The sequence below is a fragment of the Colius striatus genome, chromosome 12 (assembly GCF_028858725.1).
Source record: "Colius striatus isolate bColStr4 chromosome 12, bColStr4.1.hap1, whole genome shotgun sequence".
Classification (NCBI taxonomy): Eukaryota; Metazoa; Chordata; class Aves; order Coliiformes; family Coliidae; genus Colius; species Colius striatus.
In genome coordinates this window covers 6,588,191-6,604,410 of record NC_084770.1, presented here as the reverse complement: position 1 = coordinate 6,604,410, position 16,220 = coordinate 6,588,191, and the positions used below count along the sequence as shown (strand labels likewise).

At 51.4% G+C, this 16,220-nt stretch overlaps 2 protein-coding genes across 3 annotated transcripts; one reads left to right on the top strand and one right to left on the bottom strand.

Moving 5' to 3' along the window:
- The first annotated feature begins 69 nt into the window (after window positions 1-69).
- On the top strand, window positions 70-3,741 carry RPL35A (ribosomal protein L35a). Its single transcript, XM_062006165.1, has 5 exons — window positions 70-129; window positions 494-536; window positions 1,580-1,732; window positions 2,881-3,025; window positions 3,681-3,741. The coding sequence occupies exons 2-5, from the start codon at window positions 526-528 to the stop codon at window positions 3,702-3,704; spliced, it is 333 nt and encodes a 110-aa protein (XP_061862149.1). The 5' UTR covers window positions 70-129; window positions 494-525; the 3' UTR covers window positions 3,705-3,741.
- Window positions 1,359-16,058, bottom strand: C12H2orf72 (chromosome 12 C2orf72 homolog). 2 transcript variants are annotated; one of them, XM_062006156.1, is made up of 3 exons: window positions 11,079-11,601; window positions 8,790-8,906; window positions 1,359-7,733 (listed from the first exon to the last, which is right to left on the bottom strand). In XM_062006156.1, exons 1-3 carry the CDS (start codon window positions 11,599-11,601, stop codon window positions 7,645-7,647), a joined length of 729 nt encoding a protein of 242 aa, XP_061862140.1. In that variant the 3' UTR covers window positions 1,359-7,644. The 2 variants fall into 2 exon arrangements, 1 of the variants encoding a protein (XP_061862140.1); XR_009819559.1 differs by lacking the exons at window positions 1,359-7,733; window positions 11,079-11,601 and adding an exon at window positions 14,119-16,058 and having other exon boundaries at window positions 8,820-8,906.
- Between the last annotated feature and the right edge of the window lie 162 nt (window positions 16,059-16,220).

Sequence of the window (16,220 nt, the reverse complement as noted above, 5' to 3'; positions counted from 1 at the left end):
GCCTCGTCGGATTTCTCCGCTCGGGCGGCGCTCGCGGCCGCCCGCTGGGTGGGGTCCTTGCCGGTCCATATCCCAGGAGGCAGCGGGGCAGCTCGCTCTTTCGCCGCCATCTTGGCTGCCGCGGCGGGGGTGAGCGCGGAGCGGCGGCGCGCAGCGGAGCGGAGCGAGGGGTGGCGGGGACCTGCGCCCGCCATGGGGCCGCCGGCGGGCGCGGAGCTCCAGGGCCGTTGCGGGTGGTGCCGTGCGGAGCGGATGGAGGGAGGGATGGCGCGGATGTGCGGCGGATGCTGCCGGCCGCGGGTTGAGGCCCGCAACTGAAGGGGGGCTGTGGCGCGCGGCGCGTCCTGTGCTGTGGGAAAGCGGAGGGGTCGCTGGCCTTTCCGCTGCCAGGCGAAGCCCGGTCTGAGGCTCCTGGCGGCCCTCGGCGCGCCCGCGGCAGCTCCCACTCGCAGAGCTGCTGGCCTGGGAGGCTCACCGTCTGTGTCGTTTCTAGGGCTGCCGGGACCGGGGCTTCAGGACGACACCATGACCGGGAGGTGAGCGACCTGCCCTGAGCTGGCTCTCGGCTCGCGGTTACAGTGCTTTCTTGGCATGATCTCTGAGAGTGCTTGTTAAAGCTGTAAGCAGTGATCCATTTTCCTGCTTCATTTTCCAGGACAGCTCCTCTGGCCAGTAACCTGCTGGGCTCTCTCTTAAACTCTCCTAGTTGTGTCTCCCTATTCTGAAGCCTCTGCCTTGAGCTGGTTGCAGCCATTCACATGGTGTGCCACACTGCCCCGGCCTGTCAGGGCATGTGGGATATGAATGGGGGCTTTGTTGACACAGTGTGCACATCCAGTTTACAGCAGAGGCTTCGGCATGTCATTTTCGTGAGCTATTACCTAGTGTTCTTACTGATACAGGGACTGAGTCTGTAGAGTTTACCCTTTCTTACCCATGGGGCCCGTAGAACTAGGTAGCTTAGCTTAGTATTGCAGTGTTATAGGCCAGTGGCTGCATCCAGTCAAGGCAGTTGTGATGTTTGGAATGAGCCTTAGAGTTGTTTCATGTAATACAGGTATTGTGAAGGATTCTTGAGGGGTTTGTGTAATGTCAGTTGTCCAGTGCGTGTAGGGCCTGTCACAGTAGATCACACTTAATTCCTTTGAGGCTACAAATTAACAGCAGTTAGTATTTTCTTTCTCATATAGCAGCTAGTGCAACACTGGAGGCTGAGCTTATGTCATGTAGAGAAGAAAAATGATGTTTACTCATCCCAGAGCATCAGTAAACATCTCCCAAACATAACACCTACTAATGCTGAAGCACTTTGGTTTTATTCTGAAGCCTGTAGCACCAGAAGTTCATACCATGCAGCAAGATACAAAGTTCTCATATATCCTTCCATCCCAGTGACTGTGCTTTCCCCTAGTGACTGAATGCAAGGGTGTGCAGTCATTTATAAAAGCAAAAGCAGTGGGTTTTTTTCTTGAGCTAAATTTCTGCTGATGTGGAAATAGTTTCTGATGAAGCAGCACGTGACTTGATTGTACGTTTGACAGTTTTAATTATAACTTGTGAATGTTTTTGGTGCCTTTAGGCTGTGGTGCAAAGCCATTTTTGCTGGCTACAAACGTGGCCTCCGAAACCAGCGGGAGCACACTGCCCTTCTGAAAATTGAAGGTGTTTATGCCCGTCAGGAGACAGACTTCTACTTGGGCAAGAGGTGTGCCTACGTGTACAAAGCCAAAAAGTAAGTCACTTTTAATTAGGCTGAATTAGCCAACCTCTGTATCAGCCTTTGCAGCTGCCAGGATGAACAGTCTGTTTCTTGAGCTCAACAAAACTAATTTGGCTGAATTTATCACAAGACTGTGGAGAACTGTGTGGCTTGGCTTCTTGGGTTGACTTTGTTTCTGAAGTCTCTGGTTGTTTTTGCTTCACTTGGCCTGTGTGTTCATAATTCACATCGTGGAGTCACGTGAAAGAAGTCATTTGCTCTTACAGATGGTACATTAGAGAGCAACTGGGATGAGGAGCAAATTTTGCCTGAGACTTGACAAAAACTGAAGGCAGGATTATAAGAGTAAATAAACAGGACAAGGGATGATGGACAGAAGTTGGAACACAAAAAGTTTCATTTAAGGAAAAAGTATTTTCTGTTGAGGTGAGGGAGCCCTGGCACAGGATGCCCAGGGAGGGTGTGGAGTCTTCAGAACTCACCTGGACACGTTCCTGTGTGACCTTATCTAGGTGGACCTGCTTTAGCAAGGGGGCTGGACTAGATGGTCGCTAAAGGTCCCTTCCAATCCCAACCATTCTGTGAAGTGAGGTGGATTTGTGGTGAATACCATGAGCTACTGAGTTGCCAAACAGCAGAAGAATTCTCTGAAACCTGGTGGAGTTTGCCTCCTGACTTTGGCATGCCTGTGTCAGAGCCCTCACTGGGCTGGTACCCACAGAGGCTTGAAGAACAGTTGTTACCTTCCACTTGTTTTGTCTGAGTAGAGCTCATGGATGGGAGCTGAGAATTACCTTGAATACAGTTGGTCAGACCCTCAGCATGATCACCATTACATTTTCTTTGGAGTTGAAATTGTTGGTTTTTCAGTTTGATCATCTTAGTGTCATTGTTTTCCAAATTTTTAACTTGCTAATTGCTCTGCAGTGGAGCTTTTGGTTAGACTACAAGCTGCAGTACTGCCTCGCTTGGAAGCTCGAGTGAAAATCCCAGGGCTGGCAACTTTCACAGGCAAAGCAAAGCGGCAGCTGATCCCATTAAAGATGCTGTGAAGTTATGGGAGTGCCTTAAAGTGGCTGCATTGTCTGCCCTGTCCTTGCTCAAGGCTGTCTGGAGCTGTGCCTGAGGTGCTCAGCCCTTGTTGTCCTCTTCTTCCCCAGCAACACTGTAACGCCCGGGGGCAAACCCAACAGGACACGGGTCATCTGGGGGAAGGTGACGCGTGCCCATGGGAACAGCGGCATGGTTCGGGCCAAGTTCCGCTCCAACCTTCCTGCCAAGGCCATTGGACACAGAATCCGGGTGGTAAGTGGATCTGTTTTAGCAACAAGGTATTTATTGGCAGTTTGGGGGATGCATTTTAATGCCACATAGTTCGAGGACAGATGAACTATGATGTTGTTTTGTTGCTATTGTGTATTCAACACGGCTCTCTGACGAGTGCTCCTTTTGGAGCTGGGAGAGGTTTATAGCTGGCTGGGGGTTTGTCTGATTCCTCAGGCAGCCTAGAAAGGCTCTTTGAGTTCTGGGACTCTTCCTTAGCTCCCTTCTAAAACTACCTGCATTTCTTTTCCCCAGATCTTATATATGCATTTTTACACCCTTCTGCTCCACTTCTTATCTACTGAAAAGTTTCTTTTTGTGTGCCTCCCAAATGTAAGGAGGGATGTGCTGTCCTGACCTCTGCTCCACAGTCCCTGATTTGGCCACAAAGCTTCAGTGAGGCTATCGGGCTGTCTCTTTAGGTCCCTCACCAGAGTTTTGATGCAGTTATCTTTCTAGTGATGTTGTCCAAAGGGGTTTTAGAGGTGTGCAATATTTTCTCTCTACTGCATTAGAAAAAGCAGTTAAATCCTGAAACTAGATGCATTAGGGCTTGCTGTCAGGGACCAGGAGGGCTGATGGACAGTACAGTCCAGTAACAGGATTTGTAACATGGTTCTGTTCTTGTCTTTTGCAGATGCTGTATCCATCTAGGATCTAAATTTTTATTGGAAATAAAAATGGATAATCTGTTCAAATTTTTGGACTTGGTTTGTTTTCAGTATCATTTCAGAGTTCCCAGCACAGGGACGTAGTAGGGACTTGGCAAGACAATGAGCTGGAGCTTGGGCCTGTGCTTGTCCAGGCATTCAGAGAGCAGGCTGCCTTGTAAAGTACCTCCCATCATGGAATTGAAGGGTTTGCAAGGCTGAACAGGAAATGTTTGCAACCTCCTAAATTGCACACAAGCTGGATGTAGAACATGAGGAGTATTTCCATGCCTGCCTACTAGAGGAAAGTTTCTTGTTCCTGTCTCTTTTGCACTTGGTGATGATTACTGTTAAAACTGTACTAGGAGACTAAATCCTAGCAGGGAGGCATCCCAGCTCCCATCTAAAAGTAGCAGTTGTAGTAAAATCGCAAATAATGAGACTCTACCTGAGCAGTATGAATGCCTGCAGCATCTGCTCAATGTCATTTAGGTGTGTTTTGATGTCCCAGTTCAGTAGTGCCTGAGTACTGGTTCCCTGGCCAGTGTGCCATGTGGGGTAAGGAGGATCTTTACATCAGAGTGGTGTATCGCTTCTGTGAGTTCTTTAAGGTTTGTTGAAGAAGAAGTTGGTGAAAAATTAACTTAAACATGCTTAAAGTCCATCTTAGATTTTCTTAGTACATCCCTGAGAAATACTGGGGAGTTTTAAGGGAGGTTTCAGGCAGCTGTAGGTCAGCATAGTTACTGCTGTCTCTGTTGATCCCCTGAGCAGGTGATACCATTGATGCCATGTTCTTACACCATTTGGAAAGCACACCCTAGTCTGTGAGGTGGAGGAGTGATTGCATGAGCCTTCCTCCTCATCCTCACTTCCTTCCTGCCCAGCCCTCTGCCCAGGGAGCTTGGCTTGTCTCCTGCCTCCTGCACTGGGCTGGTTCATCAGAACTAACCCTTTTCTGAAGGAGGTGGAAGAGCCATATATTCAGAATGCAGGATTAGGTAAACTAAGACTTTCTTTTGGATGTCAATCAAAGAAAAAGCATTTGGACTCTGCTACAGAAATTCCATTGCTGGACATGCCTCGTGAACTAAACCTGCTGCTACTGGAAAGCTGCTTTTTTTTAATGTGGAAAAAAAACCAGCTTGTGTTTTGCTGGGTCAGGTCAAGCAGGGTTTTGGTCTTCCACAAATACCAACAGGTTGTACACTCAGGGTTCAGAGAAGGAATGGGGTGGAATACAAGCAGAGTTTCCAGTTTAAGCATTGCCAGAGGAAGGAGGAGGAAATTGCACAAAGTGGACTGTAGCAGCAGGTTGATAGGAGTGCAGTCCCTACTATGTGATTGGATTCTGCTAATGAGAAGGTAGTAAGTGCTCCCAAGTATGTGGTAAGATGCTCTTAAAATATGTAGTGATCATTTTTCACTCCCATTTTGTCATCATCTATTGTACCAGCCTGATGAGATACAAAGGCTCTTCCTGAGAGGTCCAACATTGAACAGCGTATGGCTGAGGTTTTGGAATCTTTGTGTCAAAACTGCTGTTTTCTTTCCTGCTTGTCTAGTCCCACCAAAGGCCACGTGTGTACTCGTACCTGGTGGCTGTTCCCAGTTGTAGCTGTGTGGTGCAACTGCCTCCACTCCTTTCCCTGGCAGTGTGGGAGGAGACTGTGGCATCCGAGGAAGCTGCTGCCCACTGCCTCCTGGAGTGAACCACCTGGGAACTCCTCAGCCTGCTGGGGAGGCAGAACAGGCAGGTGCTGGTGATGGACAATGACTATGTGGGGAACCTCCTCTCCTGCCTGATGGATGTGCTGCTGCTTGTGTTGATCCATCCAGACACCCCAGAGCAGCTGGAGTGGGCGTGCTGAGAGAAATCTTGAACTGCCATGAAGGTATCCTGAGATGGAGCTAAATGCAGGAGTGAAGGACAAAAAGGCTTTTGGGAAGCAAAAACATGCTCAGGGTGGGGCATGGGAGAGGCTGAGGGGCAGTCAAGACCAAAGTGATGCTTGTTGGCTGGGTCCAGCTACAGGAGGGAAGGTAAGTTTGAGCTTACAGGCAGTGTGAGCTGTAAAGCAGAAGAAAGGTTTAAGTGCTGGGGTGGACAAAGTCTGAGACAACTGTGTGTCCTCTTCCAAGCTCGACAGTGCTGACTCTTGCTTCTTGCCCCAAAACACACATGGCTATGGAGATGCTGCTCAGCACAAGGACTGCAGTCACAGGAAGGATCCACATCTGGTTTGATACAGTTCAAGCTTCAGGGGATGAAAAGCAGGGAGGGGTCTGGGTTCAGGGGCTAGAAAGATTGAGGGGAGTTTTGGAGAAGGTCAGTGGAGGAAGAGCCATGGAGAAGCGAACAGGGGATGGGGTCTAGAAGGGGATCAATGGGACTGGGAGATTCAGGGCAAAGGGGATAGGTGGGCTTTAGGATATTTTCTTCACTCACTGTTACCTCCTGTGCTATTTTGGAGCACCCAAGAAAATCTCCATGGATGAAGAGCTTGGGGAATGCCAGAGCCCTTGCTCCTGGTGACAGCTGGGAGTGCTGCAGGAGTAAAGCAGATGCTTTCCAGCATCTACTGGTGGGGAAGCTGAGCTGCAGGAAAATAGTTTGTTGGAAAATGATGATCATGAACAGAGCACAGTAAAAAACCCATCCCCTGCTCTAGGTAAGAGCTGGAGAGATGCAAAAAGCACATTGCTGGGAGAGGATGCTGGCCAGAGCTCGCTAGACCACAGACATTTCGCTGCCACTGGGGAAAAAGGAAGCCAGAGGGAGGACAGACACACATGGAGGATGTGCTGACAGGTAACCCAGGGAAGACCTAGACAGGACATGATGTGTTGAAGTCTCTGGTCTGAAACTTCAAAAGGACAGGAGCTCCACACAAAACCCAGCAGCTTGTGCTAAAAATAAAAGAAGACCTGGTTTATGTTGCATTAAAATATGAATAAAATAAGGTATTCTTGGCATTATAGTACTATTCCTTATAAATCAAGGATTTATAATGAACTGTGTTACTCCACAGGCTACAGGCAGCCCTTTGGAACTACTTAAATAGATTCATTTATGAAGCAGCCACATTGTGTTGTGCTGCAGGCCACCTCGAAGACCTACCATCACCGGGCTGTGGGGATGTCTTGGGTAAGACAAGCCTCTCCCAGAACCCCATCTAGCATCAGCCATACCTTGATGCCCATCTGCCACCTCCTCCAACCCAAGCAGTCCATCAGTCAGTCCATGAGCACCAACACAAGCCTGAGGGATGGATCCTGCTCCCAAACCACACTCTGCTGCAACTGACATTACTATCAATATCTTTGATGGTGTTCTTGCTCCCCACAGTGGGTTGTCATTGAATTCTTCACAGTGCACAGTTACATTTAAGCCTTTTCAGTAGCTGGTAGATCTGAGACCTTGTATTTAGCCCCATTGCAGTCTCTGTGCTAGTGTTATTTGTCTTTCTTTTTTTTTCCTGATCAGAGTCAGAGCAGAAACTTCAAAGCTGCAATAAAGCAGGGAAACAAAGCAGCACAACCTGTTTGCCAGGGAGGGCAGCCCTGGCAATCTCAGCAGGGAACTTTGCTCAGAAGCAGGAAACATTCCTCACTCTTTGAGCAGGTGGCTGCATTTCATACTCAAAAATCCCAACAACATCTTGCCCAGGATGCAGGATACATCCCCCAAGGGCTTCTCAACAGCCCAGTGTCCAGCAGCAACTCCAGGCCCCTAGGCAGAGGAGTGCAGCAGGGGATGGCTCTTCGGCACAGACTTCAAAGGCTGTTGGTGGCAACTGAAGCCCATGGTGAGTGAAGCTGAGCAGCTTCTCCTCAGAGCAGTGGCTCCTTGGAGGAGAGGGTGAGTAGGCCTGTACCAGCTCCTCCTCCCAGTGTTCCAGATCCACTGGGCAGATCCAAGACATGGCCTGTGCTGAGTGCCCAGCAGCTCTAGGTGCCTGTGCTTCCAGCAGCTTCATAGTTTCCATTGGGAGACAGGCTGGTCAGAGCCACTTCTTCCTCGGGGTTCTGCAGGTCATCTGCAAAGAGCAGAGAGAAGTCAAGGGAGATCTGAGTAGGCAGCCCTTCCTGCAAAATGCAACTTCAGATGGAATGAGAGCATGGGACAAAGCATTTGGTAAATACTGATGTTTTACATAACTAATTTTCCTTTTGTTTTACAAACAACATTGCTTCAACAAACAGGGGTGATCTATGAGCAGAGGGGAGCACAGGACAGCCTCAGCAATCTCAGAACAAGCTGTGTGGCCATGAGGCATCACCTGCCTAGTACTGACAGCAAGATCAGGCACTTCAATTTCCTGTCCCTAGAGGACATATGTCAAAGCTGCATAAATGCTTTTTAAGCATTTTATGTGCTTAAGAGACATTTGGAGAATGCCCTTAATAACTTGTGGTCAGGCAATTGGACTAGATTATCATTGTAGGTCCTTTCCAATTGAAAATACTTCTATTTTATTCTATTCTATTCTTTTTAAAGTGAAGGAGCTTCTCCTCCACAGGGCAGTCTGGCTCTCCATACCATGCTCCTTGTAGCCTCCTTTGAGGGGAACTACTGCAAAAATTGAATATCACTGCTGGGAAAGGCAAGCAGGAGGGGCAATACAGCAAAGGCTGAACGCTGGGCTGCTTATTATTGGGACAATTTCCTTTTGGATCAGGAAGCCCAAGGCTGACTGCCTTTTTGCTTCCTCACCAGCCCCAAATGCAAGTGGCTTGGGCATGCTGCTTCCAGCTGTGTTTGCAGAAAACATCATGTGAGATGGGGGTGATGCTTCCAATTCATTGTTTAGATAGATCGCAGTTCTGCTGCCACAAACTCTGGCAAAACACAGCTGATTTCAGCAATTCTCCCAGGGCTGTAGCTGGGCACCAGATCCAGTGTGGCTTTATTAAAAGGTCAGAAAACCAGGAGTGAGCAACTCAGCAGCCTAATGTGCCATGGCTGTCTTCAGGTTCTAGCTAAACCACAGCCAGGGCTGTTAGCTGCAGAGCTGGAGATAACGTCAAAAAGCCACCAGCAAAGGGTTTGGGCACCAGGACAGGCACAGCACGAGGGAGGGAGCTGGGCATACCTTCATGAACGTTGTTTGCAGCTTTTGCTTCAGGACTTTTTCTCTGGCTCCTCCTGTTCCAAGAAATGCAGTGCAGGAAGGATGGGAACCTCCAGCTCTCCCTCGTTTTCCCCTCATCTGGATAAACCAGAGAAGATGAGTTCAGAGTGGCAGCAGGTAAGCCCTGCTGCTCTCTCACCTCCCCACTGCTGACTTGCAACATCTGCCCTCCACAAGCCCAACTCCTTGCAGCAAAACCGGGTCCACTCTGCAGAGCCCACCCCCGGAAAGCACAGAGCAGCTCCTGGAAATCCTTATTTCAGGCTGAAAACTCTGCTGTCCTGGAAATTTGTTCCTGGTGTCAGTTTCTATTTGTCACATTGCCAAAACCATCCTGGATGTCACAGCCCAGACCAAGCAAGAAACCTGTCAGGAGCTCAGCCAGCACACGTGGTGTGGCTGGGCCTGACACAGGGCACTCCTGCAGAAGGAAGTTTTTCTTTTGTATTATCACACAGCTTCTGCCACATCACCCTAATTGCTGCTCCCTGCTTTGGAAAGCAATTTCTCCCTCCCAGGGAGACCTGCTGGATATGCAGACTTGCAGCACACTGAAAACAACTACTTGCAAAACAGAGAGCACGTGGCCTCCCCCATTGTATAGTATTTGGAGGACAACAAAGGTCACAGCAAGTTACTGTAGGCTTTCAAGCCATTCTAGTAAAACACCACAGCAGCATATTTCATATGGCCTCCAACAGCAGCAGTTCAGCATCTCCATTGAAATATCATCCAGCCTTTCACCTCCTGATCAGATAACAAATGATAAAGCCCTTCAGCGTCCTTCAGCTTATCGAACCATTGCAACACCAGCGGGTTCACAGTGGCAGTCATTCCTGCCAGCCAACAAACCAAAACCTCCAGCCATAAACAGATCCTCTCCTCACAGTGTGCAGGGACTCTGGACACCACTGAAGCAGCCCAGCATGTTCCTGCTTCAACTCAAGAGATGCAGGAGCCCCCAGTGCCATTCCTGTCCCAGCTCCACTGCACAAAGGAGAGTGTTGGGGAAGCTGCAGCTCCAGAGCAACCATCACACGCAGAGCTGTGCAGTGATGGGTGGAAGAGGCTTTGAAGCTGGGCTGAAATAAAATAGACAAGAGTATCTGTACACAGAGCCTTACACTGTACACCTCTCACAGTCCTTACCCAAAGGAAAGGGCATCTTTTATCAGCTTAGCACAAGCCCTTTTCAAAGCCAAGAAATTCTTGCAGCAGGAACAATGTGAGGAATACAAAAGTGTGTGAAGGGAGAGAAGCTGGAAAGAGGGTTGTGCATGCCTCAGCAAAAAGAATTGGCAGAAGACAGCCCTGCACCCTCACAGTGGGTCCTAAACACTTCAAAACTCCTCAACATTCAGATCCAGGATTCTGGACTGAGCTGATGGGAAGGAGCACACAGGCTGCAGCCGACCATCCCCATGTGCCAGGGATCCCAGAGGACTCTGTAGTGCTACGAGCAAGTGCCAGGATCCCTTGGGGTAAAAGCAGCGAGACAGCAGAACCCCTGCAAATGATGAGGAGCACAGGGAAAAAAATGAAAGAAAGCAGAAGGGAAACAACCCAAGACAAGCAGTGCCAAAGATTAAAGTGAGCTGAGGCTTTGTGTGGTTGCTGTGACAGCAGAGCCTGCTCCACTGCACTCACCCTGCATACAAACATGACTCGCCTTTCACCCTGGGGCAAATGCTGTTTGTTCCTCAAGGCCTATTTGACACCCAGCTTTCATCCTCCCATGCTCACCTTGCTTAAACTGACCACCAACTGACATTCAAACACCCACTTGCTGTTGTTCTTATTCATTATACAAAAACAGTACAAGCATCCTCCTTCTGCAGGAAGGTCAGATCCTGCTGGCACCCTCCAGCGAGGGCCACACCTCAATCCTGCATTCCCACGAACACACATCCATAAGCGTGGCTGGCCAGCATGTCACAGCCGTCTGTTGCTACATCCCTGCTATCCATGAGCATAGTGCTTCCCAACCTCCTATGAGGTTTGTCCTCCCCAGCTGCCAGGACTGGAAACCCCAGCAGAAACATTTAGATCCCATTGGGAAGGCTCCGATCCCACCTGAATGAAAGAGATCTCATGGGAGAAAGCCACATCTCAGGGAGTGGGGGGAAGATCCCATTAAAAGGCAGTCGATGGCATCGAGGAAGATCCCATGGGGAAATGGAGCAAATCTCATCGTAAAAGCCCCCGGGTGAGGGAGGGAGCCCCCCGGCCGGTGTTCGCCGGCGCCGGTACCTGCGGGGTGCTGCAGGGCGGCTCGCAGGGCTCGGCAGGCTGCGTCGCGGCAGTCGCGGAGGGCGGCGGGGCTGCCGGGGCTGTACCGAGCCGCCTGCACCGTGCCGGGCACCGGGAAGTGCCGTCGCAGCGTAACGTCCAGCACTGCCGCGTCCTCCCCATCCCCGCCGGGCAACAGGACCCCGACGACGGCGGGCGGCGGCGCCCGGGGCAGGCGGCCGCGCACGTCCCGCACCACCTCCCGCAGCCGGGCCCGGGCCCCGCCGCCCCGGGCCGCCCCGGCGCGGCACAGCACCAGCAGCAGCCGCGCTCCAAGCGCCCGCCGCCCGCACACGGCCCGCCGCGGGGACCGGCACCCGGGCAGCGGTCCCGGGGGCTCGTCGCCCAGGAGGTCGCGGGCGAAGGCGGTCAGGGTGGCCGCGGCCGGGGCCCCCTCCGCCACCTCAGCCACCAGCAGCACGGCCTGCCGCCCGCCCGCCCGCTCCACCAGCGCCCGCAGCTCCTGCAGCTCCGCCGCCGCCATCCGCCGCCGCGCTCACTGGCCCGGGCAGCGCGCACCGCCCCCGGCCTCGGCCCTCGGGGACCGCCCACTGGCCCCGCCGCCCGCCCTCCCGCATCCGGCCCTCGGGGACCAGCCCCGGGCCCGGGCACCAACCCCCGTGCAGCAGGGCTGGGGGTGTGGAGGGCATCCCCCGCGCCGCACGTAGCCCTGTCCTGGGGCTGGCACTCCCCCAGCTCTTTCCGGTGCCCAAGGGCAGGGGGCTGTGCGGAGAGGGAACGAGAGACGACCTGTCAAACCCCCGCTCCGATCTGCCACCCAACCGGCCTCCGAGGCCCTGCACAGGGCTCCTGGCAGGTTGCGCTTGTTTCCAATGAGGTGGTAAAATTCAGGCAAGAAACATGAGCATGGGGGGGCGAGGAGGCTGAGAGCGGTGAGCAGAAGCTGGGGAATCTGCAAAGTGCGGCACACACGAGGTCGAGATAGAGGAGCGGCCGATGGTGCCCTCCCTAGAGTAAACGGGACATGCCATACCACAGGGCAGCAGAGTGGCATCACGGGCCACTATGCAGCTGTGCAGCCTGGCCAGGCTATGGTCATGTCTGCAAAACAATTACACTTGGGGCTACAACGACACCCTCACAGGCTCTATCTGCCCCACTGGGCACAAGTTCCCCAATCTGTGCACAAACGCACAGGCGAGCTGCAGCCCCCACCTCACACACACTGCACCTCTGAGTCACTTTGCAAGCCCAGCAAAAGGAACTTACTCATTGACAAATGCTGATAAGGAGGAGATAAAACAGAAGGATTAGGCACCTCTTTCAAAGATCAGGGTCTATGGTTGCAAGAGCCCATGCTTCCATGCCAGCACCATAGCCCTGAGAGCAGCCATCAACATGGCAGGGCTACAGAGTCAGACAGAACTCAACAGCCATGTCTGGCTGGATGTTGCCCAGGTTTTCTATTTCATAAGGATTTTCTTATCATCTGTTCAGAATCCTTCTCATGGTCCCACACAGAAAAGCCCTGGGTGTAATCAGCACCATGAGCTGTGGCAGCAGCAGCAAGATGGGACAGGAGCAGGTCCCCAGGAGGCCTCACCTTGGGGTTTCTCTGCTCATGCTTTCCTCCACTACAGAATTTCAGCTACGGCCCTCACATAGATTTGCTCATAAGCCAGTCACAAGCTCTCTAGGAAGAGGGATCAGCAGCTTCAGCTTCTCCCTGCAAGGACCAAGCCAAAGTCAGACCCCTGCTTCAGCCAGGGAAGGCCAAGTCTCTTGAAGCTGGCTCTAAGGAGGCAGGATGCTCTCTGCAAACTGCCACCACAAGACCCACAGCATTTTTGAACTCCACAAGAGCTGCTGGCACAGCCTGTGACATGGTAGTGCCAGTTATACCCTGCCTGACGTGCAAAGACCACTGCAGCATGGGTCTCACAGGGCTCTTTTCAAGCAGTGCTGTGCCAGTGACTCACACAGTGACCCCAAAGTGCTTTGGCAAGTGGGCTTTCAGCGGGGTGGAGGCAAATTCATGAAGGTGATTCCTGCAGAGAAGGTATAGAAAAAATGGAAACGATCTTCCTAACTCAGCTCCAACAGAGCACCACTGGCCGTCTCTCTGCAGTGACCCCAGTGTTTAAATTGCCATCACAGCCTCTACAAATGAGTATTTGGGCCCAGACAGAGCTGGCCACTGCAATTCTCTATGTAATTTTGGCTACATATGTACCATTGCCAGCAGCCTTGTTTACATTTCTTTATTCATTAACAGAGGTAAGATCTAATAGCAAATACAACTTTATCTTCCTTTGTGTTACTTAAAGGGGTACAGCTCAAACAGTGCAGAGGCAGTTGTGAGCTCAGCAGTGTTTGTAGTCCCAGCCACAGTGACTTCAATGCCCTGGCAGGCACCTGAGCAAAACCACAGATGTATTTAAAAGACTTCACACTCCTTCAAACATCCACCTGACAGTCTCATCTGTAGAAAATCTCTACAGATAGCCCTAAACGAGGTTGATGTCTTTTACATATGCCCATAGCTGTTCAGAGCAAACAACCTCTGCTCATTTCAGACTTCAAAGGAGGAAGATGCTTTGTTCAGAGAAGTGAATTTATCACGTGTTAGTAGTGCCTTGAAGTCTGAACAAAATCAAAAGTCCACTGGATAAGGCCCCTTAAGAGATGCATTTACCAAGATGAACCTCTCCTCTGAAAAGAGCAGAAAGAGGACAGGAAAAAGGATTTTTGTGCTAATTTTGATGACAGGAGTGCAGAGAGGCTAAACAAGCAAGAGAGAATCTGTGGGAGCAGCTCTGAGCTCCTGTGTGCAAATGTCCTGGCCCAACTCCTTAAAACTCTTCCTCTCAGCAGCCTCACAGGAGCACTGGGAAAAGCCTCTGAGCCAGCTAGGAGTGGCATCTGGCTGCTGGCAAGCTAAGCTTTACCAAACCTTTGCACAAATGTTCTTTGACAGACCTATTCTCCAAACCTGCTTTAGAAAAGCCCATCAGTGTTACAAGATGCAATGCCTACCTACCTCACTGGGGTTATGATGGTAGTGCAGGAGCAGAGCTTAGCAGCTCTTGCATTGAGTTAGTCCATTGAGGGATGGTGCTGCTGTGCCCTTTTGTCTGGGGGACAGCTGAGAGCGTCTGGAGCATGTTGGTGGAGTCAAGTGGGAGAGAGGGGGAGCCTTTCCAGGTGTCCTCAGCAAATCTCTGTGTTACCACGCTGCTTGTTGGGCTGTATTGGGATAGGTCAGGTCTGTGTAGGAGAGCTTTGCCTGAAGTGCAGTTTTAAGGTGCTGTAGCTGCAGGTGGCAGGGGAAGGGATAGGTGGATGCCAACTCTCTGTGTGCAACATTTGTGGAAGCATATGTCACATATCTTCACACCAGAATCACTTCCCTCTGTGGGTGTGAGCTGAGGAGAGCAAATCTAGGAGGCAGCTGTCACTGGCAGAGCATGTTCCTCTACAGAGTGGGCACTGAACCCGCTCCCCTCCAGCCTGCAGGACTTCTGTAGCTCTTCTTTGCTTATGACCAGGTGGAAAATACAAACATAATCAAATGACTTAATCAGCTCACTTAATGGATGGCTGTATTCATGACCCTGGGTTCCAGCACTGAGTAGTAAATGCATCTTAGCAAGGCAAGAGTATCTTTCTGCTCCATACCTGGCAGGAGCCTGTAGGTGTGCTGTGCAGTGCAGTCCCTCTATTCATCTTCACAGCAGAGCCCAGGTCAATGGGCAGTTACATGCTTTCCCAGGAAAGCCCTTGGTTAGGTGAGGGCAGCAGGACTTGGCAGTATGATCAGGTCAATCTTTATTTTCTTGGCCTGTTTTTACCACCTAAAATTTACCAGTGGTGAGGTGGCTCAAGAGCATAGATTTGCAGTTAAACTTATCTTAGTAGGTAATTTGTACCTTAGTGCTACAAATCCAATGGCTTTATTTACCAGTATTTTTTAAGTAAATCATGCCAGTTTACCCTTGCAGTGAGACTTCTGTAGAAGTGGATGAACTGTGTGGAGTGTAGGTGTGAGTGGGAACACATTTGACTGAAAGTATTGTTTTCCTTTGGTTGAGCATTAATAAATAATAAAAGCGACTTGGGGTTTTGTTTGCTTGTAGTTTGTTTTTTTTTTTCCCACTATCAGGGCATGCAGAGGTGCAGCAGATAGTTTTACATGTTTAATAGATTTAATAACTTAAGGGCACTTCACATGCTTGCTGTAAAGAATAATGACAATTTCTGAATTGGAACATGCTTCAGTTTGTTTTTTGTTTGCCATGGTCTTATCCTTAAAAGTAACACTGTGTGTGGTTTAATTAGTATTTCTCATGATTTAAATATATACTGTGAGAGAATGGAAGTGACCCTCGCACATGGCATCCAGGTCAGCAGAGCTGGTGTGTGCAGCTCAGGCCAGCAGTGGGGAAGGCTGGAGATCTCACCTGTCTGGGAAGAGCAGAGATGATCCTCCCAACATCCCGTGTAGGGCTCTGAAATCTTCCATTAACAACGTTCACTACCCGAGGCCATCGGGTTTCCTCGACAACTCGAGTCCTTCATCAAGTATTTTTTTCCTGTTCAGTAGAAACCTACTCCGGGACGTCCTGCTCTGGCAGGGGGGCCTAGATCACCTCTCGAGATCTCTTCCGGCCCTTCAGATTGTGTGGAACAGGGAGAAATCAGCGCAGCTGAAACCTGGGTGCTCTGACCCGCTGGCGTGCAGCACCATTGCCGCTGAGATGGGTTTTCCTCGGTGCAAACCCGCCAGCCTGGATACCGCACCCGTCCGAAACGGAACGGCAGCCCGGAGGCCGCGGCAGATCCGGACGCTGCCCTGCGCCGCCAAGACACGCCTAGGGAGGGGGTTTAGCGAGGGGCCGCCAGATGCGCCTGTGCGTGCGCGCCCCTTCCCGCGGGAGCACTGTGTCCGCGCGCGGCCGCTACGGGCCGGGGCCGGGGCCGGGGCCGTGAGGGGGCCGCGAGGAGCCCGCGCGCCGCCTGTGCCGCGCAGGCGCGAGGCCCTGGCAGGCAGCGCTGTCTTGCTCGCGCCTGCCTGTTTCCCCACCTCCCCGCGCAGGCGATCGGCGAGGGCACCTTTCCCGTGAGGCGCGGGGTCCTGCTGGA

What these genes read in the sequence shown, in the direction of transcription:
- RPL35A (XM_062006165.1), top strand. An exon ending in TACGTGTACAAAGCCAAAAA is followed by an intron (nt 1,733 to 2,880) that starts GTAAGTCACTTT and finishes CTTCTTCCCCAG; the next exon opens with CAACACTGTAACGCCCGGGG. An exon ending in TTGGACACAGAATCCGGGTG is followed by an intron (nt 3,026 to 3,680) that starts GTAAGTGGATCT and finishes TGTCTTTTGCAG; the next exon opens with ATGCTGTATCCATCTAGGAT.
- C12H2orf72 (XM_062006156.1), bottom strand. Translation starts at nt 11,601, where the DNA reads ATGGCGGCGGCGGAGCTGCAGGAGCTGCGGGCGCTGGTGGAGCGGGCG. An exon ending in CGCCCTGCAGCACCCCGCAG is followed by an intron (nt 8,907 to 11,078) that starts GTACCGGCGCCG and finishes TGGTTTATCCAG; the next exon opens with ATGAGGGGAAAACGAGGGAG. An exon ending in TGCAAACAACGTTCATGAAG is followed by an intron (nt 7,734 to 8,789) that starts GTATGCCCAGCT and finishes TGCTCTTTGCAG; the next exon opens with ATGACCTGCAGAACCCCGAG.